General features: G+C 52.0%; 1 protein-coding gene across 1 annotated transcript; it reads right to left on the minus strand.

The window, feature by feature from the left end:
* Positions 1–7,560: 7,560 nt before the first annotated feature.
* On the minus strand, positions 7,561–17,823 carry LOC144823848 (DBIRD complex subunit ZNF326-like). Its single transcript, XM_078682720.1, has 5 exons — positions 17,707–17,823; positions 13,309–13,498; positions 11,982–12,155; positions 9,057–9,218; positions 7,561–7,619 (listed from the first exon to the last, which is right to left on the minus strand). Exons 1-3 carry the CDS (start codon positions 17,821–17,823, stop codon positions 12,082–12,084), a joined length of 381 nt encoding a protein of 126 aa, XP_078538846.1. The 3' UTR covers positions 7,561–7,619; positions 9,057–9,218; positions 11,982–12,081.
* Positions 17,824–25,620: the final 7,797 nt, after the last annotated feature.

Consider the following 25,620-nt stretch of genomic DNA (forward strand, 5'->3'; position numbering starts at 1 on the left):
GTGAATTATTATTACACCTTCACTGTCAGCAGAAACAGATCCTAGCATTTCTGATGTATGAAGACCTCCATGCCGACTTCAACACCCATGGCCAAGGGTTGTGTCCTGATTACCAAGGTTTCTGGCATGTCCGCCGTCAAGTAAGCAATCACCTTTTTTGGGTTCAGAGTTTCCGATAACAACGGAAAATTGTCAGGCGCTTAACTGCGTTGCTGGCGCTCCCCTATAGCTCCAGGTTCTTCAGTCCCTTGCGTTTCATTCAACGTGGGAGGGCCAGGTTAGCTGGTGGATATATGACACGGGACTCTGCTGTGGGGTTAATTTTCCCCACATGGCGGGCGCTCTTATACCAAATGTGTGCATATTGATTTTTCACTCGGTTTTTCAAATGGACCGGGTTTTAGACTATTATTTTCCAACAGAGGGTGAATGGATAGGCTTGAGCCAATATTTCTCGTTAGGTATTTCGTTCAATCCCTCCCAAATCAGAATATTCCTCAGGGGAAGGGTTTTTCTCTACTTTCCCTTATTGATAATGGCCTATTGGGCCCACCACGTCACAACCACGTGGCCTCGGCCCCGGCCCAGGCCCCAGCGAACCCCCGACATCGAGGCACCAAGATCCACCCAGGTGGTCGAGTGGCCACTCGACAGATCCCGGAGGAAGAGGAGTTTCGATGGGCCTCCAGCCGTCCCCGGACGCCTGGTATCGATCGCCCTCCGGCCTCCCTGGGCGCTGGCTCCACCCTCCTGCTGGGTGTCTGGACACCATCATCCCGGCCCCTCTGGCCCCCAGGCGCGAGGGTCCGGACATCAAAGGACCTCCGTCCTATATCTGGGCCAGCCCCGGAGTAGGATGCCAGTTGTATCCTGGACTGGAAGCCCTGCTGACGCTGTCACGGTCGACACCAGACGAACTCATTGCCTGTAACCTGAAGATACCATGAGAACCTGCGGCCCACCTTTGCTGTACTATCTTACGAGCCTGCTGGCTGCCGCGGCTGAACCATCTTGAGAGCCTGCTGGCGCTGCCGCTGCCGCGGGTGAACCATCTCTAGAGCCTGCTGGCGCTGCCGCAGCCTCCTCTCCGTTAAGATCACCTGTCGAGTCCTGCTGGCGCTGCCGCGGCTCGACCCTCGGAACCCCCGGCTCGAGGATTGAGAGCTGTGCGCAGGGTATCCTTTCCTGCACCCATCTTGAGACTGTCCCCCTACCCTATCCCTTATTTACGAGACTTTCCAGATCCCTCGGTCTGCCTGTACATACCGCTGAGATCCAGCAACCTTTATTCCTGATAAAGCCTAAGAACTTATCCTCTTGTGTGGTGTCCGTTTGTAGTGTTGTGGTTACTCTACTGTACGATCCTAGGAGAGGGCCCTCGCTCAGGAGGCCTCTCGATAACGCTCGGCTACTTCTCGACAGAGAGGTGGACCTAGGGGTGGTCAGTCAGACATCTTCTGCCTCCCCCGGGATCGCCTTTCTAACAATCACCAACAGGAATGGGCCGAGCAGATGACCATTTGTCCCTCCTGTTGGGAGCGTGGGGTGGCCTCTCTACACTATGAGTAGCTGTAGGGTGTGACTGATGAGAAAGAAGACTGTGCAGTGCAAAAATTGAATGCAACTAAAATAAAAAAGTGTGTTAAAATTGGATTGGGAAGGGGGCGTGGCTTAGCTAGCGGCAATGGCGGTCGCAGCCTTCTAGAGCTCCCGCTTGCCCGAGCAATCATCCTTCTTTTATCCTGTTCCCCGAGCCTACCTACCTTACCCGGAGAGCGGTGACAATTGCAGCGGGTGTCGGTGTCCCTTCGGTGTAGTCGGCGGTGCCCTATATGCCTTGAGCGCCGCGGGGAGACGGCGGAGGAGGAGCGGCCCAGTGCGCGGCCGGGAAGCCGGGGACTTGCTTAGGCACACCTGCAGTGATACCGCCGGCGCGGTGCGACCGCCCTGCCAGTTGTTGGGCGCCGGGGCAGCCCTGCGGGTCACCCGATTGATGCACACTCTGCCCCTGGGCGCGAAACAGCGCGATTGAATTTCGGAGGAGCGTGACTCCGTCCTGCTGACAGCTGCGGCCTGCTGACACCTGGAGAGCCGGGGGCCTCGAGTTTCGCGACGCCCGCCTGGGGCTCGCGCTGGACGGCGGCTGCCTCCGGGGCCGGTCGGGCCTCGGCGCTGCATTTTCGAGACGACCCCCTCCTGCCCCTGCACAGAAACCGGCCTGGAGTGCGGTGGGGCGGCCGATGGTGGGCCCGGTGGCCGGAAAAGAACCATGAGTACCAGCGTTGGGGCCCCTGGACGTCCGTAGTGGTGGCCACTGGTCTATCTATACACGAGGGGTGCAACACGGCCCAGCGGGCTGCTGGCAGCGTGGGAGTGGATCCTGAGGTCTGCTGTCGGCTTACCTGAGCCGCACCACGAGCTCGGAGCCTCGAGGGATAACACCAGGCGGAGGGTGAGCCCTGGCTGGGCTGCATAAACGACATAAGAGGCCCATTGCTGTGGAGCCCGTGGTTGTGGGAGAGTGACGCCGCCTGGCCCGCCAGGGGACTGGGGGCCTTTGACTGTTGGCAAGTGGAGGGCTGGTTTCGGGGCCTGCCTGGACCTGGCCTAGACACAGAACTTTACCACGAATGAGACTATCCGGGGCCCTCTGAAGGAACAGTTGCCCCACGCGGCCCTCGCTGGTGTTGACTCTGGTTGGTCTGTTGGGGACTGGCAGTCATGACCCGAGGGGGAGGCGGTGGCTCAACTAAGCAGCCGACCAGTACTCTTTGCTGTACCCGGCTCGCCTGAGGGTGATCTTTCAGTCCAAGACGCTGTTTTTTGATTCCCCGGAGGATCTCTTCAGGTGGACGGACGAAACGGTGGCGCTGCGGCCGCATGCTCAGCCGGGCCTGAATCCGGGATCCTCGAGGGGGTTGTCTCAGGAGCCGGGGGATCGACCGCCCAGGGGTAAGAGGAATCGACGGTCCCGATCACGGAAGCGGTCGGCCTCAGTCTCTGGGGCACACGGAGGTGGCAGAACTGAAGACTCCGACCACTCTGGGAAGTGACACTGATGAACTCAGGTACTCTGTGTTCCATGCTTGATGGGGTGGCTCCCGGGGTCTGGAGTGGTGGTGGCTGTGGCCCGTTGGACTTGTGGCCTATTTGATGCCTCAGCGACATTCGAGACTGTGCTGTTGACCCGGAGTGGGGGGGGGGTGAAGATGGCTCGGGGACCGCAGATTGGGGGCAGTCCCTCTCCTACATTGGTAGGAATTGTTGGGGGGGGGGGGTTGTGACAACTGGGTTTTCAAGTTTGGGGATCCATTGGTATGGTTGGTCCTAGGCCCTCCGTTTTGGGCCTGGGAGTGCCCATGCCGCGACAGATGCTTCATGGTTTTGTGAGGTATAGGGGGGGGTGTTGGGAGGCGAGGGGGGGGGGTTACGAACCTGGTTGTAGTAGGGGGAGTTTGGGGGTTGGAGGAGGGAATGGCGGTTGCTGTCCCTGAAGTTTTTGAGTTTTGGGGTAGTAGGGGGGGTGCACGTACTTCTTATGAAGATGCAGTTGTTGTTGAGTGGTGGGTGGTGTGGGCGCAGGGGGCATCCATGGTGGTCTCCATCTGATTATGGCTGATACAATACACGGACTCCCGTTGGAGTCCCTGCGAGTAGTTACATGGAATGTGAGGGGGATGCTTGACAAAGTGAAACGTGGGGCTGTCCTGCGCTGGGGAAAGAGAGCCGCCGCAGATGTGCTTCTGCTTCAAGAGACTCATATGATGGGGTCGAAGGTGCTCAGCCTGCAGAGATTGGGCTATCAGCAGGTATACCATGCTGGCTTTACCAGGGGGTCCAGAGGGGTGGCTGTCCTCATTCATCGTAGGGTGGCGTTTGTGCACGAGAAGACATGGGCTGACCCGCAGGGTCGCTATTTGTTTGTCAAGGGCATGGTGGGTACGGAGCCCGTGGTCCTGGGAGTGTCTATGCCCCCCCGCCCCCTGCAGTGGGCCCTGGCTGAGAGACTGTTCCAGGTGTGGAGTGATATCCCGGAGTCCCTGGCGGTGGTCGGGGGAGACTGGAACGAGGTGATGGACATCTGTATGGACCGCAGGGGGCGCCGAGAACTGATTTGGCTGACCCCCCTTCCCCTCCCTCTACCAGGCTGCGAGCGATGTGTGATGGAATGGGCTGGATTGATGCCTGGCGACATATGCACCCTACTGTGCGCGAATATACGTTTGTGTCTGCGATGCATGGCTCCTTTTCCCGCTTGGATTATATGTTTGTTCCCCGGTTGTGTATGTGCAGGGTGCGTGCAGTGGAGATTTTGCCCAGGGGACTGTCTGATCATTCCCCAGTATTGCTTGAAGTGGAACTCTTTAGGAAACGCCAGCCCTTTCGGTGGAGGATGTCCTCGTGGCACCTTCAGCAGCCTAGCTATGTCAAGCATCTACGGGAGGTCATTGATCATTACTGGCGGGAGAACCTTGTTGATGTGGACGCAGTAGTGGTGTGGGAGGCTATGAAACCCACTGTGCGAGGAGTGGATATTGCATGGACCGCTGCGGCTCGCTGTGGGCGTCGTGAGGCGATCGTGACGGCTGCGGCTCTGGTGGAGACATTGGAGCGGCAGAGTCGGGGAGGAGGGGACGAGGTTGCCGTGCGGCTACTTCTCCAGGCACAGCAATCCTACGCGTCAGTCCTATTGGACGAGGCCAAACACGCGGAGCCGGATATACCAATGGGGGAACAAATCGGGCTCCCTGCTCTATAGACTGTGCCAATATAACATTACACCCGACACGTTGCCGGGTCTCATTGCGGATGATGGTGTGGTTATCGACTATGGCTACTGCAGCAAATGAATACCAAAACGTGTAATCAAATTGTGAAATAAATAAACAAATAGTGAATCAATAGACAGACTGGCACAAATATCACCTGGAACTCCTAGGTGCAATGTCCCGTCTCCTCTTACAATTTCAGTTATTCACCGAATTGTAAGGTGTGAAGACCTCACCCCACCTGGCAGCGGCTCAGGGCAAAAGTGAAGCACCGCTCTTTCAGTCGGTACTTCAAACCGGCATCTGTGCCGACTGGGGAGGGACCAATGGTCATCTGCTCGGCCCATTCCTGTTTGTGATAAGACATCTTGGTGTGTGTGTGTGGGTCTCTCACGGAACCCCAAATGATGAAGGGCGGTTCCGAGTGGTGACTGATGGGTGTTCAAGACCATCCACAGGTTTGGCTTATCTTACTAGTTTTATAAGAGTCAGGGTGTAGCTGCTGGTATCAGTATCTAGTCCCAGTCCGAGTACACTTGCCACTATTTGACCCTCTGGTACCTTTGTTGTTATGAGTATACTGTAGGGAATGTATCCAGAGCTCGGTCGTTAAACTTTCCCTTGGGTCCCCTCCTAATTGTGTTTGTGTAGTTGTTCCGAAAAGTCTCCCCAAACTGCGGATTCAATTCAGTTCATGTGAGCCAGGCGCGTGCACATCACCAGCCACATCCCACACCATGCCTCGGCATCAGACTTGAAAGGAAGCCGCTCCCCCGCCCCACTCCGCGCAATGCCAGAGCTAGTTTTTCTCGCTTCTTATTTGGTGTTCTTTGCGGCCAATGCTTCATTCCACCTACCACTTTACACTGACTTGTTCACTTTCCTCCCATTTCTATCACCTTCCCTCAGTCTCCTCCTTCATGTATTCCTCTTTGTCAATCTCCGTCTCCCATTCTTCATCTTCGATGCATCTTTTATTTTCTTACATGCTTTGGTGTACTTTCTCCTTTCTTCCCCTTCCTCCATATTTTCTACAACTTCATCACCTGTATTCTCATATCTTCTTTATTACTGCCTTCCTTATTTGATTTCCTCTTCTTCATTCCACCTTCCTTGTTCTCGCTCCGGTTTTCTCTTTCTTACCTCATTCCTCGTTCTTTCCAACATTGCCCCATCCTCTTCAGTCTCTTTCTCTGTGCTTCTGCTTTTCTCCGTCTCTACTTCTGCTCATTATTTCTTGTGTCCCCAATGTGCAGCTTCCCAGCTTTATTCCTTCCATTCTCTTCTTTCTATCCTGTTGATCTTTCCCCTCTACTCCTTCCACCCTGCATGCCTGCCTCAACTGCTTCCTTCGTTTTCGCGCTTTATTTCCGTAGTCTGTATTCTGTCAATCCACTTCTGTTCTCCTCCCTCATAACCCCCTCCTCCGTTTATCCCTCTCTTCGCCCCTCCTCCTTCTTCCTTATCATAATTTTCTTCCTCCTCTCCTTTCCTTCCTCGTCTTTCCCGCTCTTTCTTGCTTCCTTTGTTCCTCCATCCCTGTCTGTGTCCAGCCCCCTCTCCCTGGTACCTCAGACCTTTCCAGCTGCCTCCCGACCACCCTGACAGTCGGGAGCTGGTGCCTGTGGGTACAGAGTCTGGCGTGGCGTGATTTATGCCATTGGTATAACAGCAGACACACTGCAGTCCATCACTGCAGTCCCCCCCCGATTAAAATTCAGCTCCGGCCCCGACTGCAGCACTCCACAAAAGGAATATTCTACATAATTTCCGAAAATGCTTGTTTATCTGGTTTAAAAAGTGACCTTGTGTGATGTAACTAGTGTTCATTTAAAGCGCTGCAATACCTTCCGATAGGGTTCGCGCTAAATAAAAGTGCAGAAAAAACACAAGACAAATCGAACACTTTAAAGCAAGAAAGGAACACCTCGGTGGGTGAATCACCCAGCTGGTGTCACAAGGCCCCCATAGGCAGAGCGGATATTTCTTGCCATCCCCACCTCTGCTCATTATCCAGAGGCTACCAGGCCTTACAGTAACACCTCGTCACCCAGAATACCCTCGGCCCCCTCTCCAATCTCACACCTCAGCAAAGAGCCTTTGATCAGCATTAAACAGGCGAGTGCTCCCCCCTGGGGCGCTACCTCCGGGCATAAAACACATTATACACCACCTTGAGTGTACCCGTTCTTTGAGGTAGACAGTACCATATAGGAGAGGTGCAAAATAAGTGTATAATCTTGTTGTAAGCCTTTATTACTGCAGGACATAATCAGGGTTTCTTTGCTACAACAGCTTGAATTATATACAACACTACATTGGGCGCTAAAAACTGGAAAAAAAAAATCACATTGGAATGTTTAGAACCCAAACTGCTCAAAATTACTCAAAACGTAACCATGAACAAATCAATTTACACTGGAAGAATACTGACGCATTTGCTGTGCTTAATACAAGCTTTAGTTTAATAAAAAAACAAAACTTAAAACCGGTTTGCCCATAGGCAATTAAAACAGAAGTGGAATGCATGCAGGGTGAACGAACTGCTCAACTTTGCGGAAAATTGTTCTTAAAGTCCACCAATGCAGTGTGCTAAAGTGTTTGGTCTTTCAGGGCAGTTTCTCAACTACTTTTCATCAGTGGTTGTTAAGTCCCCAGAGTAATCATTTGGGTCAGCAGCATCATCCGCATCTGCACTTTCTGCCTCCACATTATCTGCTCCTCATTTTCATCGTTTTCACCATCAATGTCCTCCTTTTCGTTTTGGTCATTGTCTTCATCAATCGCATCAGTTGTTTCCTCAACTACCGATTCTCCCGTTTGTTCAACGATTTCAAAGGGATTCTCACCCTAAAAGTAAACACAAGTTTTAAACCATCTTTAGCAAAATTCTCAAGAACAAATGCACACTAACTATTACAAAAGTAACAGCAAAAGTCTTGTGTACAGTGCAAGTAAAGAACTCAGATTTCAGATCACAAAAAAGCAGAAAGAATATATTATTAGAAAAGGCATCTTACAACGGGGAGAACATATGCAGGACTTCTAAATTTTAGAGTATGTCCAGACAGACCATAGGATGGAAAAATCCATGCCAGGTCTATGAACGCCCATGAGCTCCGAGGAGTCCTTGTACCAAGGGGGCGATGACTGGAATATTGAGGGTGGGCATCACATTTCCAAGAAATTCATTTCCTGCGAAACTACAATTTTTTGGGTGAAACTCAGGACGGAAGAAGTGTTATTTGCAAAGCTGAGGAAGGAGTACACAGATCTGAACATTCAATATGCAGTGTGAGCCCTGGTGGCAGGAAGGGTGCAAGTGCATCCACAGCATTACAGGCTGCAAGCTAATTGTTGATGGTAACTAACTTATCCGTTTGCAGCATGTGTACCTGTTTGATTTAATTAATGATTTTATTTAATGTGTATAGCGCTTGAATCACCCCCAGGGGGGTATCTCAGCGCTTGGAAACACAGCATAGGTCATGGGTACTCACAAACGTTCTCTCAGGGGCCAAATTTACACTGTGGTTTGTGTCTGAGGGCCGCAGCAGTGGGGTCAGTGGGGTGTAGTGTAGTTCCTATATTCCCAATAGGCTCTGCGCATTGGAATAATATCTTCAATAGTATAGACGTAGGACAGAGGGTAACTAGGTCTTCTACTGACTATATTAGACTTAAGTTTTGTGTGCCAGCTAGCTCAGAGTTCACTAGAAACTTTCTCGAATAGGCGAGGAGGATTTTAACCTCCCTGGATAGACAAGAAGGGATTTAGTTTCTGACAACCATAGAACATGACAACTTTGCTCTCCCTGATCAAGAGTACATCTCTAGAGTCGTGTGAAAACAAAAGACAGCTATTTTACTCAGTCAATACGTGCATTCTTAGTTTCACCAGATTGTAGAGAAAAGAAGAGACGGGCGTTTTCAATAAAAGGTGTTATTTATTGATCAGTCTCTTTTCTCATACAAGAGAAATGAATCGCTACAATTGCAATACTTAGGGTTAAGTAGAATGCATATAGTAAAAGCAGGATTATAAAATAATACTGTAAAAGCATTGATATGGTTTCTTAGCCATATGATACTTTAAAATGGATAAAAGATATACATACATATATACATTGACTAATCGTCAATGGTGCTTCTAACTACGCCTACCCCGGTGTACCTGACCTAAGCCTAATACGTGGGAGGGAGTAAGTAAGTAGCAGTTTAAGTTAAGTTTGTTTTGCCAAGAATCTGACTCAAGAATTCTCTGTAAGGTTTTAGTCAGTTCAGTACCTGGGATTTAGAATGCTGGAGGGCTGGTATCTCTCTCTCAGGACTCGGTATCCCAGTCACCCGCGAGGGCAAGCTGGAAACGCACCAGGACTTGACTGTTGGGTTGTTTAGGATACTTGTAGCAATGAGTACGCTCTCCCTTTTTATTTGTTCCTTGTAAGCCTGGAAATTTTTTTAGATAAATAAACGTTAATTTATACACATACTGCTAGTTCAACTACAATAACTTGGTTGGAACCTAGAAGAGAAGGCCTTCAATGTGGACAGAAACCCTTTAGAAACTACTCTGCCACCAGGGTGTGCCAGATAAGCGTTTAAAAAACACCAGGGACTCTTATTAGGGAATGACCCGCAATCTCGCTCCCTCCACAAGCAAGCAATCAAACCCCACCAAGCAGGCCGTGACCTGAAACCCTCAAGGGAAAAGAGCACAGCCAAGAGACAAGGCGAGCAGGACTCCAAGGCAGACTGCAAGGCAACGTGTTACACCGAGTCTGATTGAATGGTTTGAAAAACCTCTGGTAGATTTTCTGAAGACAAATAAAAAAACATTGTCATTTACAATGCAAATAGATCAAAGTCTCTCAAATGCGAGACCTTTGACGCACTCGTGCTTTAGCTGTAAACATCGTAAGATAAAGACAAGGAGGTGCAATTGCTTCAAAAGCAAAGCTATAGAAAATAAGCATTTGCAATGCAATAGGTCTCGCAGCATTTAAGTTTGAGTTACTGGCATTGTAAATGACAATGCTTTGCATAAATTCTTTTTTGGTGTCCATGTGTGCATGGCAGTGGTGGTGTGTGTGTGCATGGCAGTGGTGGTGCAGAGATGCAAATCAAAGTATCATGAAACAGCAGCCTCTGAATTTAATGGAATGTCGGCAGATAACAGAACCTAGCCAGAGATGAACTGCCAGCAGTGTTTGGTCCACCAGCCATGTTTAGAGGCAATGTATTCAGGTTTACTCAAGAGAAGTGCCTTGTAGCTCACACAACACACTTCGAGGTGGATTATGAAATGGAGAGGGAACTCATGTAATTATTTCAAAGAAGGGCAAACAAGCTCACATTGTCTGTTGTTGGCGATTAGAAAAGCGACCGCGTAAGAGAAACTTTGACAGGTGTTAATGAGAACTGTGGGAGAGTAGTGTGGGGCCTCATTGGGCAAATGATAAGACAAGTACCTGGAACGTGAACCACAAATGTTTAAGATGAAGGGCAAGCTTTATAATGTGCTTTAATGTAAGCTGGGACTCAGAAGTCTGTGCTCTTTTCTGGACATGCCCTTTGAAGGACACAGATTGGTCAATGAGAGAGCCGAAGGATTTGGAAAAAAATGAAATAGGGAGAAGAGGCCATCCAATTTCAAAGACATGCCCTTCACATTGACAAAGCCTTTATTTTGAGATACCCATAATTAATATTATAACCACCACACTGCCCAATTATTTCAACTATCAAACCAATGCCAAGGTGTTGGCGATGTGAAGGTCTGTAATTGTTAATGACGTGATGGATTGCACTGACATTCATATAGAGCCACTCTCACACAGACAGAGCGCCCCACACACACACACAGACACAGACAGAGCGCCCCACACACACACACACAGACAGAGCGCCCCACACAGACAGAGCGCCCCACACAGACAGAGCACCCCACACAGACAGAGCGCCCCACACAGAGCGCCCCACACACACAGACAGAGCCACACACACACAGACAGAGCCGCACACACACAGACAGAGCCGCACACACACAGACAGAGCCGCACACACACAGACAGAGCCGCACACACACAGACAGAGCCGCACACACACAGAGACACAGCCACACACACACAGCCACACACACACAGCCACACACACACAGACACAGCCACACACACACAGACACAGCCACACACACACAGACACAGCCACACACACACACACACACACACAGACACAGCCACACACACACACACACACACACACACACAGCCACAGCCACAGCCACACACACAGACACACACACAGCCACACACAGACACAGCCACACACACAGACACAGCCACACACACAGACACAGCCACACACACACACACACAGACACAGCCACACACACAGCCACAGACACAGCCACACACACAGACACAGCCACACACACACAGACACAGCCACACACACACACACAGCCACAGACACAGACACAGCCTCAGGCACAGCCACACACACAGGCACAGCCACACACACAGACACAGCCACACACACAGACACAGCCACACACACAGACACAGACACAGCCACACACACAGACACAGCCACACACACAGACACAGCCACACACACAGACACACACACACAGACACAGCCACACATACAGACACATCTTCTCACCTGCACAATGGAAAGGACAAAAATGCACACAGGCTTCGATCAAACACCTTCCAGATTAACTGCCCAGAATGCAGCAGCACGCACAGCTTCAGACCCAGCACTTACCCACCAAATACACTTCCGCCACAGAAGCAGCACTGGCTGCTGAGACTAGCCAGCCACCAGGGTAAAACCAGACAGAGCAGATGTTCTGAAGTGGCCGCTACCCACAAGACAAGGAGGCCACCAATTTCCAGGACATGGCTCACCAAGACTAACTATTAGTCAGTCAAAGCTCTAGCCTGTAGAAGGGGCAATCCAAAAACCACTTGTAACCCAACCGTGTCCCCGTCCTCCCTCGCCCCAAAAGAATGTACAGTTAAATGAGATTGATAGGACACTTTGTTAGGCTGAAACAGGGCACATTAACTGTAATATCCAGACGCGGGTAGAAATCTAAGCTCGGAATCAGAAAGGGGGGCCCTGAACACTGCAGGGGGGCTGGGGAGTTTAGCAGTCAATTATACTCTGCCTTGAAAATAGTACTGTGCCAAAATGGCCTCTTACCCAGAGTGACTAGTACATGTCGCAACTCAGCGCCCATCACAGAGCCATTGGCTTCTTTGTCGAAGACCTTCAGCCCCTCCACAAAGTCATTGTAGGTACCCTAGTCCTTGTTCTTCGCAATTGTCTGCAGCATGGGCAAGAACTCGTCAAAGCCAATCATCTTGGTGTTAAGCTCTGGGAAGGAGAGAAGAGTTCAGAGGAGCAGTCACCGGCTGCAGCAGCGTGCCAGGCTGGCGAGTACACATTAACAGTGACAAACTTTAAACAATGTGATCGTCCAAGTTCCCCAAAACCCCCCTACCACCTCCAGTCAGGTTTTTGTCCCATCCCAGACTGCCAATGAATATTACTGATATGGTCCATCTATCAACTGTGAACGAGGCAGAGATCTCCAATTCAATGTGTGGCACAGGGTAAGAGCTGAGGGCAGAGGGGTAAGAGCTGAGGGCACAGGGGTAAGAGCTGAGGGCACAGGGGTAAGAGCTGAGGGCACAGGGGTAAGAGCTGAGGGCACAGGGGTAAGAGCTGAGGGCACAGGTAAGAGCTGAGGGCACAGGTAAGAGCTGAGGGCACAGGTAAGAGCTGATCTGCCACGATTGTCACATTTTATGTAATATCCTAAATCAGATACAAGCAACACGTTGCGTCCAAGTGAAAGGGGCCCATTAGACTCTAATGGAAGCCTAAGGTTTAGTAATAATAGCCAACTAGGATATAGTGAGCACTTCTGACTTGCCCCCTAGGTTCAATGCACCACAGACATAATAAGCCCCTGGGTCTCATCGTAACAGACTTTGCACTCTGAAATACACCTTAAAATGTAGCTCCTTCAGATTCACCCAAGTTAATTTTCAACTGGGGGGTGCTCTGGTCCACGGATGAGTGGCGTGTGCTCAGATCCAGGGGTGAGTGGCGGGTGCTCTGGCCAGGGGTGCGTGGCGGGTGCTCTGGCCAGGGGTGCGTGGCGGGTGCTCTGGTTCAGGGGTGCGTGGCGGGTGCTCAGATCTAGGGGTGAGTGGGGGTACTCTGGTCCAGGGGTGAGAGGCGGGTGCTCAAGTCCAGGGCTGAGTGGCGGGTGCTCAGGTCCAGGGCTGAGTGGCGGGTGCTCAGGTCCAGGGCTGAGTGGCGGGTGCTCAGGTCCAGGGCTGAGTGGCGGGTGCTCAGGTCCAGGGCTGAGTGGCGGGTGCTAAGGTCCAGGGGTGAGTAGCGGGTGCTCAGGTCCAGGGGTGAGTAGCGGGTGCTCAGATCTAGGGGTGAGTAGGGGTACTCTGGTCCAGGGGTGAGAGGCGAAACCTAAAAAACAAAAGCTGTCTATCTAGAAACATACCTTTTTTGACCGCATTGCCATTTGATCCAGGTTTTCTCAATTTAGGTTTTTTGTCGACAAACGCCCCTCCAATGGGTTTATTAAGCGATTGCATCATCTTTCTTTTCATCCACCTTCCAGCAGGCCGACCAAATACCAGATTTGTCTGGTAGTCGACAACAATTCCAGGTCTCTGCATACCGCCATAATCCTGCAAATTGATAACATAAAATTAGCAGAGAGTATGCAGATAAGGCAAGTTACATGGTGTGCAAAAATGTGTTAACAGTTTTATAATAATGGCAGGCATAATCCAAGAACCAATGTTGGGTGGTCAAGGAATTCGTCGGCTAAGCAGCAATTGTTGCCATTCTGGTAGGTGTAGATACTTCTTGGCTACAATTCTGAAAACTGCAGTAAGGACACTGCTGTACAGGTTTTCATTTGCATTAGTGAGCTTGAGAAATAAAGAAGATAAAATGCTTATAAACATGTGTGTGGTTGTGTCTGGTTGCGCGTGTGGTTTGGTTGTGTGTGGTGTGGTTGTGTCTGAGAGAACCGGGAGTTAGAGAAGGAGGCGGGGTGAAAGAGAAAAGCAGATAAGCACAGTAAAAGAGAACAGGGAGTTAAAGAAGGAGGTGTGGTGGAAGAGAGCAGCAGATCAGCACGTGAGAAGAGAAGAGAACAGGGAGTTAGAGAAGGAGGCGGGGTGGAAGAGAGCAGCAGTTCAGCATGTTAGATGACAAGAGAACAGGGAGTTAGAGAAGGAGGCAGGGTGGAAGAGAGCAGCAGTTCAGCACGTGAGATGACAAGAGAACAGGGAGTTAGAGAAGGAGGCAGGGTGGAAGAGGGCAGCAGATCAGCACGTGAGAAGAGAAGAGAACAGGGCGATAGAGAGAGGGAGGGCGAGAGAGAGAGGGAGGGCGAGAGAGAGAGGGAGGGCGAGAGAGAGGGAGGGCGATAGAGAGAGAGGGAGGGCGAAAGAGAGAGAGGGAGGGCGAGAGAGAGAGGGAGGGCGAGAGAGAGAGAGAGGGAGGGCGATAGAGAGAGAGAGAGGGCGATAGAGAGAGAGGGAGGGCGATAGAGAGAGAGAGGGAGGGCGATAGAGAGAGAGAGGGAGGGCGATAGAGAGAGAGAGAGGGAGGGCGATAGAGAGAGAGAGAGGGAGGGCGATAGAGAGAGAGAGAGGGAGGGCGATAGAGAGAGAGGGCGATAGAGAGAGAGGGAGGGCGAGAGAGAGAGAGGGAGGGCGAGAGAGAGAGGGAGGGCGAGAGAGAGAGGGAGGGCGATAGAGAGAGAGAGGGAGGGCGATAGAGAGAGAGGGAGGGCGATAGAGAGAGAGGGAGGGCGATAGAGAGAGAGAGGGAGGGCGATAGAGAGAGAGAGGGAGGGCGATAGAGAGAGGGAGGGCGATAGAGAGAGAGAGAGGGAGGGCGGGCGATAGAGAGAGAGAGAGAGAGATAGAGAGAGGGAGGGCGATTGAGAGAGGGAGGGCGAGAGAGAGAGGGAGGGAGGGCGAGAGAGGGAGGGCGATAGAGAGAGAGGGAGGGCGATAGAGGGAGGGCGATAGAAAGAGAGGGAGGGCGATAGAGAGAGGGAGGGCGATAGAGAGAGGGAGGGCGATAGAGAGAGGGAGGGCGATAGAGAGAGAGGGAGGGCGATAGAGAGAGAGAGGGCGATAGAGAGAGAGGGAGGGCGATAAAGAGAGAGAGGGAGGGCGATAGAGAGAGAGAGAGGGAGGGCGATAGAGAGAGAGAGAGGGAGGGCGATAGAGAGAGAGAGGGAGGGCGATAGAGAGAGGGAGGGAGGGCGATAGAGAGAGGGAGGGAGGGCGATAGAGAGAGGGAGGGCGATAGAGAGAGAGAGGGAGGGCGATAGAGAGAGAGAGGGAGGGCGATAGAGAGAGAGAGGGAGGGCGATAGAGAGAGAGAGGGAGGGCGATAGAGAGAGAGAGGGAGGGCGATAGAGAGAGGGAGGGAGGGCGATAGAGAGAGAGAGGGAGGGCGATAGAGAGAGAGAGGGAGGGCGATCGAGAGAGAGAGGGAGGGCGATAGAGAGAGAGGGCGATAGAGAGAGAGAGAGGGCGATAGAGAGAGAGAGGGAGGGCGATAGAGAGAGAGAGGGAGGGCGATAGAGAGAGGGAGGGCGATAGAGGGAGGGAGGGCGATAGAGAGAGGGAGGGAGGGCGATAGAGAGAGGGAGGGCGATAGAGAGAGGGAGGGCGATAGAGAGAGGGAGGGCGATAGAGAGAGGGAGGGCGATAGAGAGAGAGGGAGGGCGATAGAGAGAGAGAGAGGGAGGGCGATAGAGAGAGAGAGAGGGAGGGCGATAGAGAGAGAGAGGGAGGGCGATAGAGAGAGAGAGGGAGGGCGATAGAGAGAGAGAGGGAGGGCGATAGAGAGAGGGAGGGCGATAGAGAGAGAGGGAGGGCGATAGAGAGAGAGAGGGCGATAGAAAGAGAGGGAGGGCGAGAGAGAGAGGGAGGGCGAGAGAGAGAGGGAGGGCGATAGAGAGAGAGAGGGAGGGCGATAGAGAGAGAGGGAGGGCGATAGAGAGAGAGGGAGGGCGATAGAGAGAGAGGGAGGGCGATAGAGAGAGAGAGGGAGGGCGATAGAGAGAGCGAGGGAGGGCGATAGAGAGAGGGAGGGCGATAGAGAGAGAGAGAGGGAGGGCGATAGAGAGAGGGAGGGCGATAGAGAGAGAGAGGGAGGGCGATAGAGAGAGGGAGGGCGATAGAGAGAGAGAGGGAGGGCGATAGAGAGAGGGAGGGCGATAGAGAGAGAGAGGGAGGGCGATAGAGAGAGAGAGGGAGGGCGATAGAGAGAGAGGGAGGGCGATAGAGAGAGAGAGGGAGGGCGATAGAGAGGGAGGGCGATAGAGAGGGAGGGCGATAGATGGAGGGAGGGAGGGCGATAGAGAGAGAGGGAGGGTGATAGATAGAGAGGGAGGGCGATGGAGGGAGGGCGATAGATAGATGGAGGGAGGGCGATAGAGAGGAAGGGAGGGCGATAGAGAGGAAGGGAGGGCGATAGAGAGGAAGGGAGGGCGATAGAGAGGAAGGGAGGGCCCTGGAGTATTCTATTTAATCACGAAAACACAGTAGTTTATTAATTTGAATGCGGATGTGCTCCAATTTGTAAGCCCGAGACGTGATTCTGTATGTTTTCTGTATTAATGCCTTTGTGTAATTGACATACAAAATAGACAAACAAAGCGGTATAACACATGAATATTCAAGAACCCCAATTCTACTCCTCTCTTGTAGCCCAACAAACAAATCATCAGAAAATGAAGCAGAGTTGAGGGGCATGCCAGGTAGAGATCCATGCCACACAAGCGTCCGGTGGGGATGTATGGCATAATTACAGCACCAGGACTCCTCAGCGACCCATCATATTCAGAACACTGGTACTCACAACAGCAAGGAGGTAGGGAGAACGGTGGGACGGTAACTACTGCACACCAGTCTGTCTTCGTTTTGAACAAGAGATCGGCTTCTTTTTAGACAAGCAACCATCCTCAACTTGTCCCAAGTACAATATCACTCCTAATTGGAGTCCAAGGAGAAATAAAGTTGGTCGTGTCTCGGTTGCAAATTCGCAACCTTGACCGCCCCCCAAACTTGGGGGCTTATTTACAAGCCCCTTGCGCCACTTTTGCGTCATTTATAACATAGGAAAAGTGACGCAAAAGTGGCGCAAGGGGCTTTTAAATCTGCCCCTTGGTATTTAAGTCACCTGCACTTCTGTTGAACGTTGTAATACCTAAGAAAGGATTCTACTCTTTTTGTTGTTTTTTTTTTTTTTTAACTGTGATTAAGGCTTTAATGAAAACATGACCAACTGAAGTCTGTCATTCATTCAAAATATCATAGTTATGCAGCTGGGCACAAGAGATAGCTTCTCTTCACAGAGCCAATGCCCTAGACTTAATAAATAAGTACTTTGCAAAAGTTTATGCCTGTTGTATCACAGAGGTAAAGTCTTTTTTATGAAGAAAGGGAGGTAAATGATTCACATATGATCAGTAAGAATAACTGAAAATAGTTGTCTTTGGTCTGAACAATGGTGGATGTAATTCAGCCATGTCTTGTCAGGTGAAGGAGTGGGGGGCTGGAAGGATGCTTGTTCCTCGTCACACACAAGCTCTTCTAGATTGGGTACACTTACGAGTCTAAAATTGATTCAGGGATCGAAGTCTGGTTTAGGAGGATTCTACTATGTGAATTAAAATCTCCCGAGCTGATGCCGCAGCCATTCCTTTGAAGGGGAGGCTGAGGTCAGTCAGGAGAGCTGCTGTCTGCGCCCGGTGCCGCCTGCACAGCCAGTGACCGTAGCCGGTGCGTCGGACCATGGCTCCCCGCTCCCCACAGGCCCCTCCCGGCGCGGCGCCGCTGCACTCATCGGTGTCCAGACGCACCACCTGGGGCAGCCGGTAGGAGCTGATTGTTGGTGGGCTGGTGAGCTGGTCCAGGGGCAGCGAGGCCGAATCCCAGCGCACCTCCTTGAGCGGGGGCACGGCGGCGGCGGGCTCCATGCTCCCGGGCGGGGGAGAGGTGGAGGCAGCCCCGGGCTCCCCCGTCAGCCGCAGCGGGACATGCTGCTGCTGCCACCGGTCAAAGCAGGGTCGCCTAAGCCGCGTCCGCCCGCAGCGCTGCCCCTCTGCCGCCGAGGCTGCCTCTGGTAGGAAGCGCCATCGCAGCGCCTGCCAGAGCTGACTAATCACAGCGGCGGAGGAGATCGCGCGCGCGACATGGCAACGTACAACTGGCCCCACCCACACTTGCGTAAATGTGTGCACAAACAGGGGGTACAGTCCCTGATGGGCGGGGTAGTGAGACGTCATGAAAATTAAAATGCGCATGCGCACCATTAGTGCGCATGCGCACAACGATGAGGGGACATTGCCACATGGGGGACAGTGGATTATAGAACACAGGGGCATAAACACACCAAAAAACAAGTGCAGCTGGTTAAGTACAAAGCAATATCTTTTAACGTTGCAACAGCGTGGCAACACTCCATGGCCGATAAAAAGTACAAAGTACGGCAACTGTGAAGCAACATCTCTTAACATTGTAACAGCGTCTCATGGTGCAGTAAAAGGTGCACTTACACACCACAGCCTATAAAAACATAACGCTAACAAAAACAAATCAGTTTCACTTGCTGAAGTAAAATAAAAAATACATTATTCAAAACTAAAGCGCTTTTAAAAATGCTACCTCCTCTGCAACATCACAATGCAGTGAGAAATCAGAGTGGGTTGCAGAAGCCAGACAGCTTGTTGTACCTGCTACAGCAACTCCAAACATCAATTAACTAAATAGTCCTCACTAACAGTTAATGAAACATACAGAGTAAGGAAACATGTAAGAGGGGCTGTCCTTATGGGAGGTTACAACTGAAGAGAAGGAGGTACTAAGTAGGGAAAAGGAGGGACTACTAAATAAATAGCCCAATTAAATAAAACAATTCCAGAAGACAGTCAAAGGAGCCAATAAAATACATGGGCGGAACATAGGCGAAGCTTTAACCTTAAATACAGCATGTCTCGAAGAGACCGCGCAAGCGCTACCTAGGCTAGACCTAAACACCCATCGGACTGCCCATGGGGGTCTACAAGAGTAGCGATTTCCAATTTAATCGCAATAGGGTATGCAGCTATGCCCAGGAGCTTCTTCAAAAATCGGCTATTATACTGCTGGCCAAGCTCCACCGCCAACAGTTTTTTAATCATGGATTAAATTGGAGAACAAAGGGTGATTAAAACTGTTAGTCTACGATTTTAAGTGTCAACTACACCATCTAGAGGAGAAAAGGAGGTCGATGCAGATCAGTGTGTGCCCTACCTCTTACATATTTTGCAGCGCAGTGTGCTGTTTATGACCAATTTGTAGGAGTCTGTGAGTGTGTGTTGAGTACTCTCAACAAATTCCAGATGTACAACTAGGAGATCTTAAAAAAAGGAGTTCCAAGGGAAGCTAAAGGAGTAGTTTCTGTCCTGTAACTCCAGTTCTGTAGTAGGGGTATCTCTGTTATAGTCATATTCTAGTGAATAGTCCCGCCCATGTGCGTGGACCCCGGAGCAATCAAAAATAATCTCTTACAGTGTCAAAAAATGCAGAAATGCATAGACACTTAAGAGAGAATTTAAAGACAGATAATGCAGCCAAAAAAGGCTACACTGTCCAGTACTTCAACTAGAAATTCCACCACAAAATCCACAAAACAGCAAAGCCTGTACAGATTTCCCTTGCTTAACAGCAAAATCCCTCAGGAATGATAGAGAGAAGAACCTGGACAGACAAGCCCCATAGGCTGCCATTAAGTGGCTTAAATAGGATACTGTGCCTTTAAGGAACCTTCCAGAACCTTCTCCCAGTATCCCAGAATGCATAGCAGGTCCAACTTAGTTTCAGTTCTTTTTGAAGGCGTAAAAAACGCCAGACCTGTAGCATTATGTACCTGAACAAATCTCCACCGGGGAGGAGGGAGGGCGCTAATGACTATAACAGAGATACCCCTACTACAGAACTGGAGTTACAGGACAGAAACTACTCCTTCTGTAGTAGGGGATCTCTGTGTATAGTCATAATCTAGTGAATAGAATGGCAAGCCCATCCCCACATCAAGCGGCGGTGGAGAATATGAAATTACGCCACTATTGTGCGAACAAATTCCGCAGCGAAGCCTGCCCAACCTGAGCGTCTGCCCTGGCATCAGTGTCCAGGCAGTAATGCTTAGCAAAGGTATGGACCGACTTCCAAGTGGCCGCCTTGCAGATCTCTGCAAAGGGAACATTACGAAGCATAGCTGTCGTGGCAGCTTTGCCTCTGGTGGAATGAGCCTTAGGTTTACCCCCTAAGGTCTTATTAGCTTTGCAGTAACACAATTGTATGCAGGACACAATCCACCTCGAGATGGACTGTTTAGAGGTAGCAAGACCTGTCCTGACTGAGCCATAATTAACAAACAATTGGTCTGACCTACGAATATCTTTAGTCTTATCAAGATAAAACTTCAGCACCCTCCTCACATCCAGGGAATGTAAAGACCTTTCCGCTGGAGATGACGGATTCTGAAAGAACGTAGGCAAAGTGATAGTCTGATTGATATGAAAATCAGAAACAACCTTGGGAAGAAATTTAGGGTGAGTACGCATAACAACCTTAGCAGCATGAAATACAGTATAAGGTTCTTGGCAACACAACGCCTGAATCTCACTCACCCTGCGGGCCGATGTAATGGCCACGAGGAACGCCGCCTTCCAGGACAGGTGCTGTAACGAAGCCTTATGAATGGGTTCAAAGGGCTCCTTCATCAATCTGGACAGCACCACATTCAAGTCCCACGAAGGCGAAGGAAGCCTGACAGGAGGGAACACTTTTTTCAAGCCTTCCAAAAAATCTTTGATCACAGGGATCTGGAAGAAGGAAGTCTGTGAAGGGCCTTTCCTGTAGGCAGTCAAAGCAGCCAGATGAACCTTAATGGAATGGACATTAAGGCCCGACTGCGCCAGATGTAGCAGATATGGAAGGATGACATCTTCCTTGCATGTCGTAGGGTCATAGTTCTTAGACTTGCACCAGATGCAAAACCTCTTCCACTTGTAAGCATAAGAAGTCCTAGTGGAAGGTCGCTTAGCCTCCTTCAGTATGTCCATACAATCCTCTGGGAGATTCAGATGGCCATATTGCACTATTTCAGGAGCCATGCCGCCAAACTCAAAGACGAGAGGTTGGGGTGAACCATCCGCCCCCCGAACTTCGTGAGAAGGTCCGGCCTGCACGGCAGCTTCATGTGAGGAAGGAGAGAGCGGTGAAGTAGGTCCGTGAACCACCACTGTCTGGGCCATTCCGGGGCAATCAGAATCATTCTCGCCCTGGATTGGGACAGCTTGATGAGAACCGCCGGAATCAGGGGAATTGGTGGAAAAGCGTACAGAAAGCTGTTCGACCAGTTGATCCATAACGCGTTCCCCAGCGTCCCCGGCTGGTAGTACCTGGAGGCGAAGCCTCGGCATTTGCTGTTTTCGGCGGTGGCGAACAGATCCACGTCTGGAGTACCCCACCTTGCGAAGACTTCTCCTAGTACTTCGTCGTTTATGACCCATTCGTGGTTTTCCTGAATGAGTCTGCTCAGTTCGTCTGCCTGAACATTCTGCACACCTGGCAGATGGGTGGCCGTTATCGACAGTCCTCGAGCCAGAAGCCAGTGCCAGATCGTCTGCGCCTCCTGCGACAGAGTACGCGATCTCGAGCCCCCCTGCTTGTTGAGGTAATACATCGTTGTCGTGTTGTCTGTCTGAACAAGCAGAGAGTTGGTCTGAAAGGACGGGTGAAAAGCCTTCAGTGCCAAGTGCACAGCCCTGAGTTCCAGGAAATTGATGTGGTACGTGGACTCCATCTGGGACCACGTCCCTTGAATTTGTAGGTCTCCGGAGTGCGCTCCCCAGCCCTGGAGAGAAGCATCCGTCACGATAGTCTGTGTGGGAATGTCCTTGTGGAAGGGAACCCCTCTGAGGAGATTCTCCTTCGAGCACCACCACTTCAGAGACTGAAGAGCATGCAGAGACAGTCGTATCTTGTCGTCCCAAGATCCTCTCCTCTGGTCCCATTGATCCTCCAAGCACTCCTGCAGCGGTCTCATGTGCAGCCGCGCATGTGGCGTCAGGAAGATACACGAGGCCATCGATCCCAGCAGAGAAGACACCGTCCTCACTGTCGTGGATGGAGTAGACATGAGAGCCTGAGCCTTCCGAAGGAGTGATAAACGTCGCTCTTCCGAAGGAGACACGCTTGCTGACAGCGTATTGATGGAGGCTCCCAAGTACTGGATGCGCTGGACCGGAATCGGGACCGACTTGGACATGTTGATGTGCAACCCCAGCTTGTTCAAGAGAACGCACGTCTTCTGGAAGTGTGCTTGAGCTTCCGAGAAGGAAGAGGCCCTGATCAACCAATCGTCCAGGTACGGGTAGACAATCACCTTGTTCTTCCGCAGGTGTGCCGCTACCACTGCCATACATTTCGAGAATGTCCTGGGTGCAGACTTCAGCCCGAAGGGCAGCACCGTGTACTGATAGTGATTGTTGCCGACTTGAAAGCGCAGAAACTTCCTGTGTTTGCATGCAATTGGCACGTGGAAGTATGCGTCCTGTAGATCTATGGCACACATCCAATCTTCTCGTTGCAACTGAGGGTAGATCTGATGCAACGACAGCATGCAAAACTTTTCTCTGCGAATCCACTTGTTTGCCTGTCGCAAATCCAGAATGGGCCTGAACTCGTTTTTGTCCCTCTTGCGGACAAGAAAGAACCGAGAGTAAAGACCTCTTCCTCTTTGAGACAGAGGTACGTCTTCTATCGCCCTTTTCCTTAGCAGAATGTCTGCCTCCGCCTGAAGCTCGCGCAGTTGATACTGCGAGCTGACGTGAGGAATCGATGGGGGAGGGCTGGTGAAACGCAGACTGTATCCATTGCAAACAATATTCAGCACCCACTTGTCCTGAGTAATTTTTCTCCACTCTGCCAGAAAAAATTGAACGCTTCCCCCCACCGGAGCGGGTAACGGACGAGGGGGAAGTAACTGCTCAGGGTCGAGACCCGGCCGGGCCCTTGGAAGCGGTAGAGGACTGCTGTCTACCTCTACCCCCCTGGCGTTTCTGGAACGGCCTCCTGTACTGCTGCTGCTGTGGCTGCTGCTGATGTTGTCCGGCAGACTGCCCCCTTCCACGACCCTGCGACCCGAACCGCCGTTGGAACTGGCGGTAGGGTTTCTTCTCTTTGGGCTTCTCCAAGCCCACCGCCGTCAGGGTCTCTGCCTCGGCCTTCATCCTGGCCATCTCGTCATCCGCGTGTTTTCCGAAGAGTGTATCTCCGGAAAACGGGAGATTCGCCACACGCTGTTGTGCTTCTGGCTTAAGAGACGTCAACCGGAGCCAAGCATGGCGCCTCTGGTTAATCCCGTGGCAGTATCCGTGCGCAGACAGCAAGGAGATATCCGCCGCGGCGCTAATGGCCTGGTTAGAGACCAGCATCCCCTCCTGGACGATCTCCATGAAGTCCTCTTTGCGGTCTCGAGGAACGAGGTCCGCAAACTGCTCCATTGAGTCCCACAGTGCACGGTCGTATCGTCCCAACAACGCCGAGTCACTGGCAGCCTTCATTGACGAGGAGGATGTACCACACGCTTTTCGCCCAGCAGAGTCGATCCAGCGGCTCTCCTTGTCCGGAGGCACCGTGGATGCAGGGGAGGTGGCATGAAGCTTCCGGGCCGCCGTCACAATGACCGAATCCGGCGCCGGGTCCTTTCTCAAGAAGGCTGGGTCCTAGTCCGGAGCTCTGTATTTCTTGAGGAGCCTGGAAGGCACAGACTTCACAACCGCCGGCGTCAGGAAAAGCTGTTCAGCCGGCTCGAGGAGCCCCGGCACCAAAGGCAGTAGGGGGCGAGACATGTGTTTCTTGTGTAACGTCTCAAAGATGACAGAAGTCGAAGAAGTAGGCGCTTCAACTTTGATCCCCAACTTCGCCGCTCCGCGCAGGAGAACCTCTTGGAATGTGCCGATATCGTCTATCGGGGACACCCTAGTCTCCGGCGAATCAGACAGCGTGGGCGAGTAAGAACGGGTCCCAGATGAGCGAGACCTGGACCGACGCCTCCTATGGCGATGCACGGATCTCGATGAAGATCCGCGTCCACTCCTAGACTTGTCCCGTCTCCCCGAGCGAGACCTCGATCTCTTGGGCCTGGGACGGTCCGCCGGCCTCCCCGGTTCCGGAGTCCTAGGCTTCGGCTTCGATTTAGGAGTCTTCTTCCGCGGCGTCGGAAACTTGGGCATCGACACCGCCCGCGGTGGAACCGGGGGTGGGGGAGTCACTGGAAGCGGGGCCTGCGGAGCCGGTCGAGCAGGCAATGGAGGGGGGGTCGGAGCCTTCGGAGGCGGACCCCTTGGTAAAGGAGGCAGAGAAGGAGGCGCGGAAGGCTTCTTCGGGGTATATACCTCGGAATACGCCGTTCCCGGCGAGCCATCATCCTGTCCGGATTGTGGGGAGCCCCCCACAGTCCTGGGCCTGTCTTTTCGACCTCCAGACGCCAAAGATCGGTGCCCAGACGGCGAGCCTGGGTCCCTAGACGTCGAGCGGCCCTTCGGCGTCGACCGTTTCTCACTCCTCGACGTCGAACGGTGTCGACGTCTCGACGTCGACCCCGACCAGATGGACGAGCCACGGAATCTCGACGACGGGCGATGGTGCCTCGACGGCGACCTCGACCTCTTCGTACGTCTCGACGTCGACCTCTTGGATCGTCTCGACGTCGACCTCTTGGAACGTCTAGACGCTGAATGTCTCGACGTCGACGTCTTCGGCGCCGGAGACTTCTCCCGTCTCGACGGCGGTCTCGACGACGAGGATCCCCTCGACGACGATGTCCTTGACGGCGAACGGCGGTGTCGCCTCGACGGCGAGCGCCGACGCCGGGTCCTCCAATGTCGACCACTCGACGCCGACGGCGACGACGAGGAGATCGACACCGGCTTCGACGGCGGCCGGAACACGTCCCTCGACGTCGACGGGCGACGTTTTCTCAACCCAGAGCCCTGGGGAGACCGGGAACCGGCCGTGGACCTCCCTCTCGACGTCGTGGTCATCGCAACTGTCCCAGACGGAGATCTTGGGCGCGGGCTGGACTTCCTGCCCCTGGGGAGCCCCCCAGAGGCCTCAGCATGGGCAGAAGGAGCCCCTCCTGACCCACCTCGTGCCTTTAATCTTCTTTCTTCAAGTCCCTGAAGTCCTGTCCTTCAGGGTCCTTCCAGAGAAGCCTCTACAGATCACACAGTCCTCAGGGATGTGGGAAGAGGGAAGGCAGAGGATACAGACCTCATGGGGGTCTGACTTGGCCTTCTTCCTGGAGCACTCCGGGCATTTGTCAAATAATGCTGGCATTATGGACAATAAAGAAGTGCAGGAACCCAAGAAGAAAGTCACTAAAGTACTTTAAAAGCACCAAAAATCGAATTTAGTGTAAAAACACCAACAAAACCCTTGAAAAGGGAGAGCTCAATGCTCCAGGGTCCTGCTTGCAGGAGCCGGAAAAAAGAACTGGAACTAAGTTGGACCTGCTATGCATTCTGGGATACTGGGAGAAGGTTCTGGAAGGTTCCTTAAAGGCACAGTATCCTATTTAAGCCACATAATGGCAGCCTATGGGGCTTGTCTGTCCAGGTTCTTCTCTCTATCATTCCTGAGGGATTTTGCTGTTAAGCAAGGGAAATCTGTACAGGCTTTGCTGTTTTGTGGATTTTGTGGTGGAATTTCTAGTTGAAGTACTG

Source organism: Lissotriton helveticus, chromosome 3_1, assembly GCF_964261635.1.
Source record: "Lissotriton helveticus chromosome 3_1, aLisHel1.1, whole genome shotgun sequence".
In the NCBI taxonomy this organism is placed as follows: domain Eukaryota; kingdom Metazoa; phylum Chordata; class Amphibia; order Caudata; family Salamandridae; genus Lissotriton; species Lissotriton helveticus.

What these genes read in the sequence shown, in the direction of transcription:
- LOC144823848 (XM_078682720.1), bottom strand. Translation starts at nt 17,823, where the DNA reads ATGGAGCCCGCCGCCGCCGTGCCCCCGCTCAAGGAGGTGCGCTGGGAT. An exon ending in CCTACCGGCTGCCCCAGGTG is followed by an intron (nt 13,499 to 17,706) that starts GTGCGTCTGGAC and finishes ATCAATTTGCAG; the next exon opens with GATTATGGCGGTATGCAGAG. An exon ending in TGGCAATGCGGTCAAAAAAG is followed by an intron (nt 12,156 to 13,308) that starts GTATGTTTCTAG and finishes TCTCCTTCCCAG; the next exon opens with AGCTTAACACCAAGATGATT.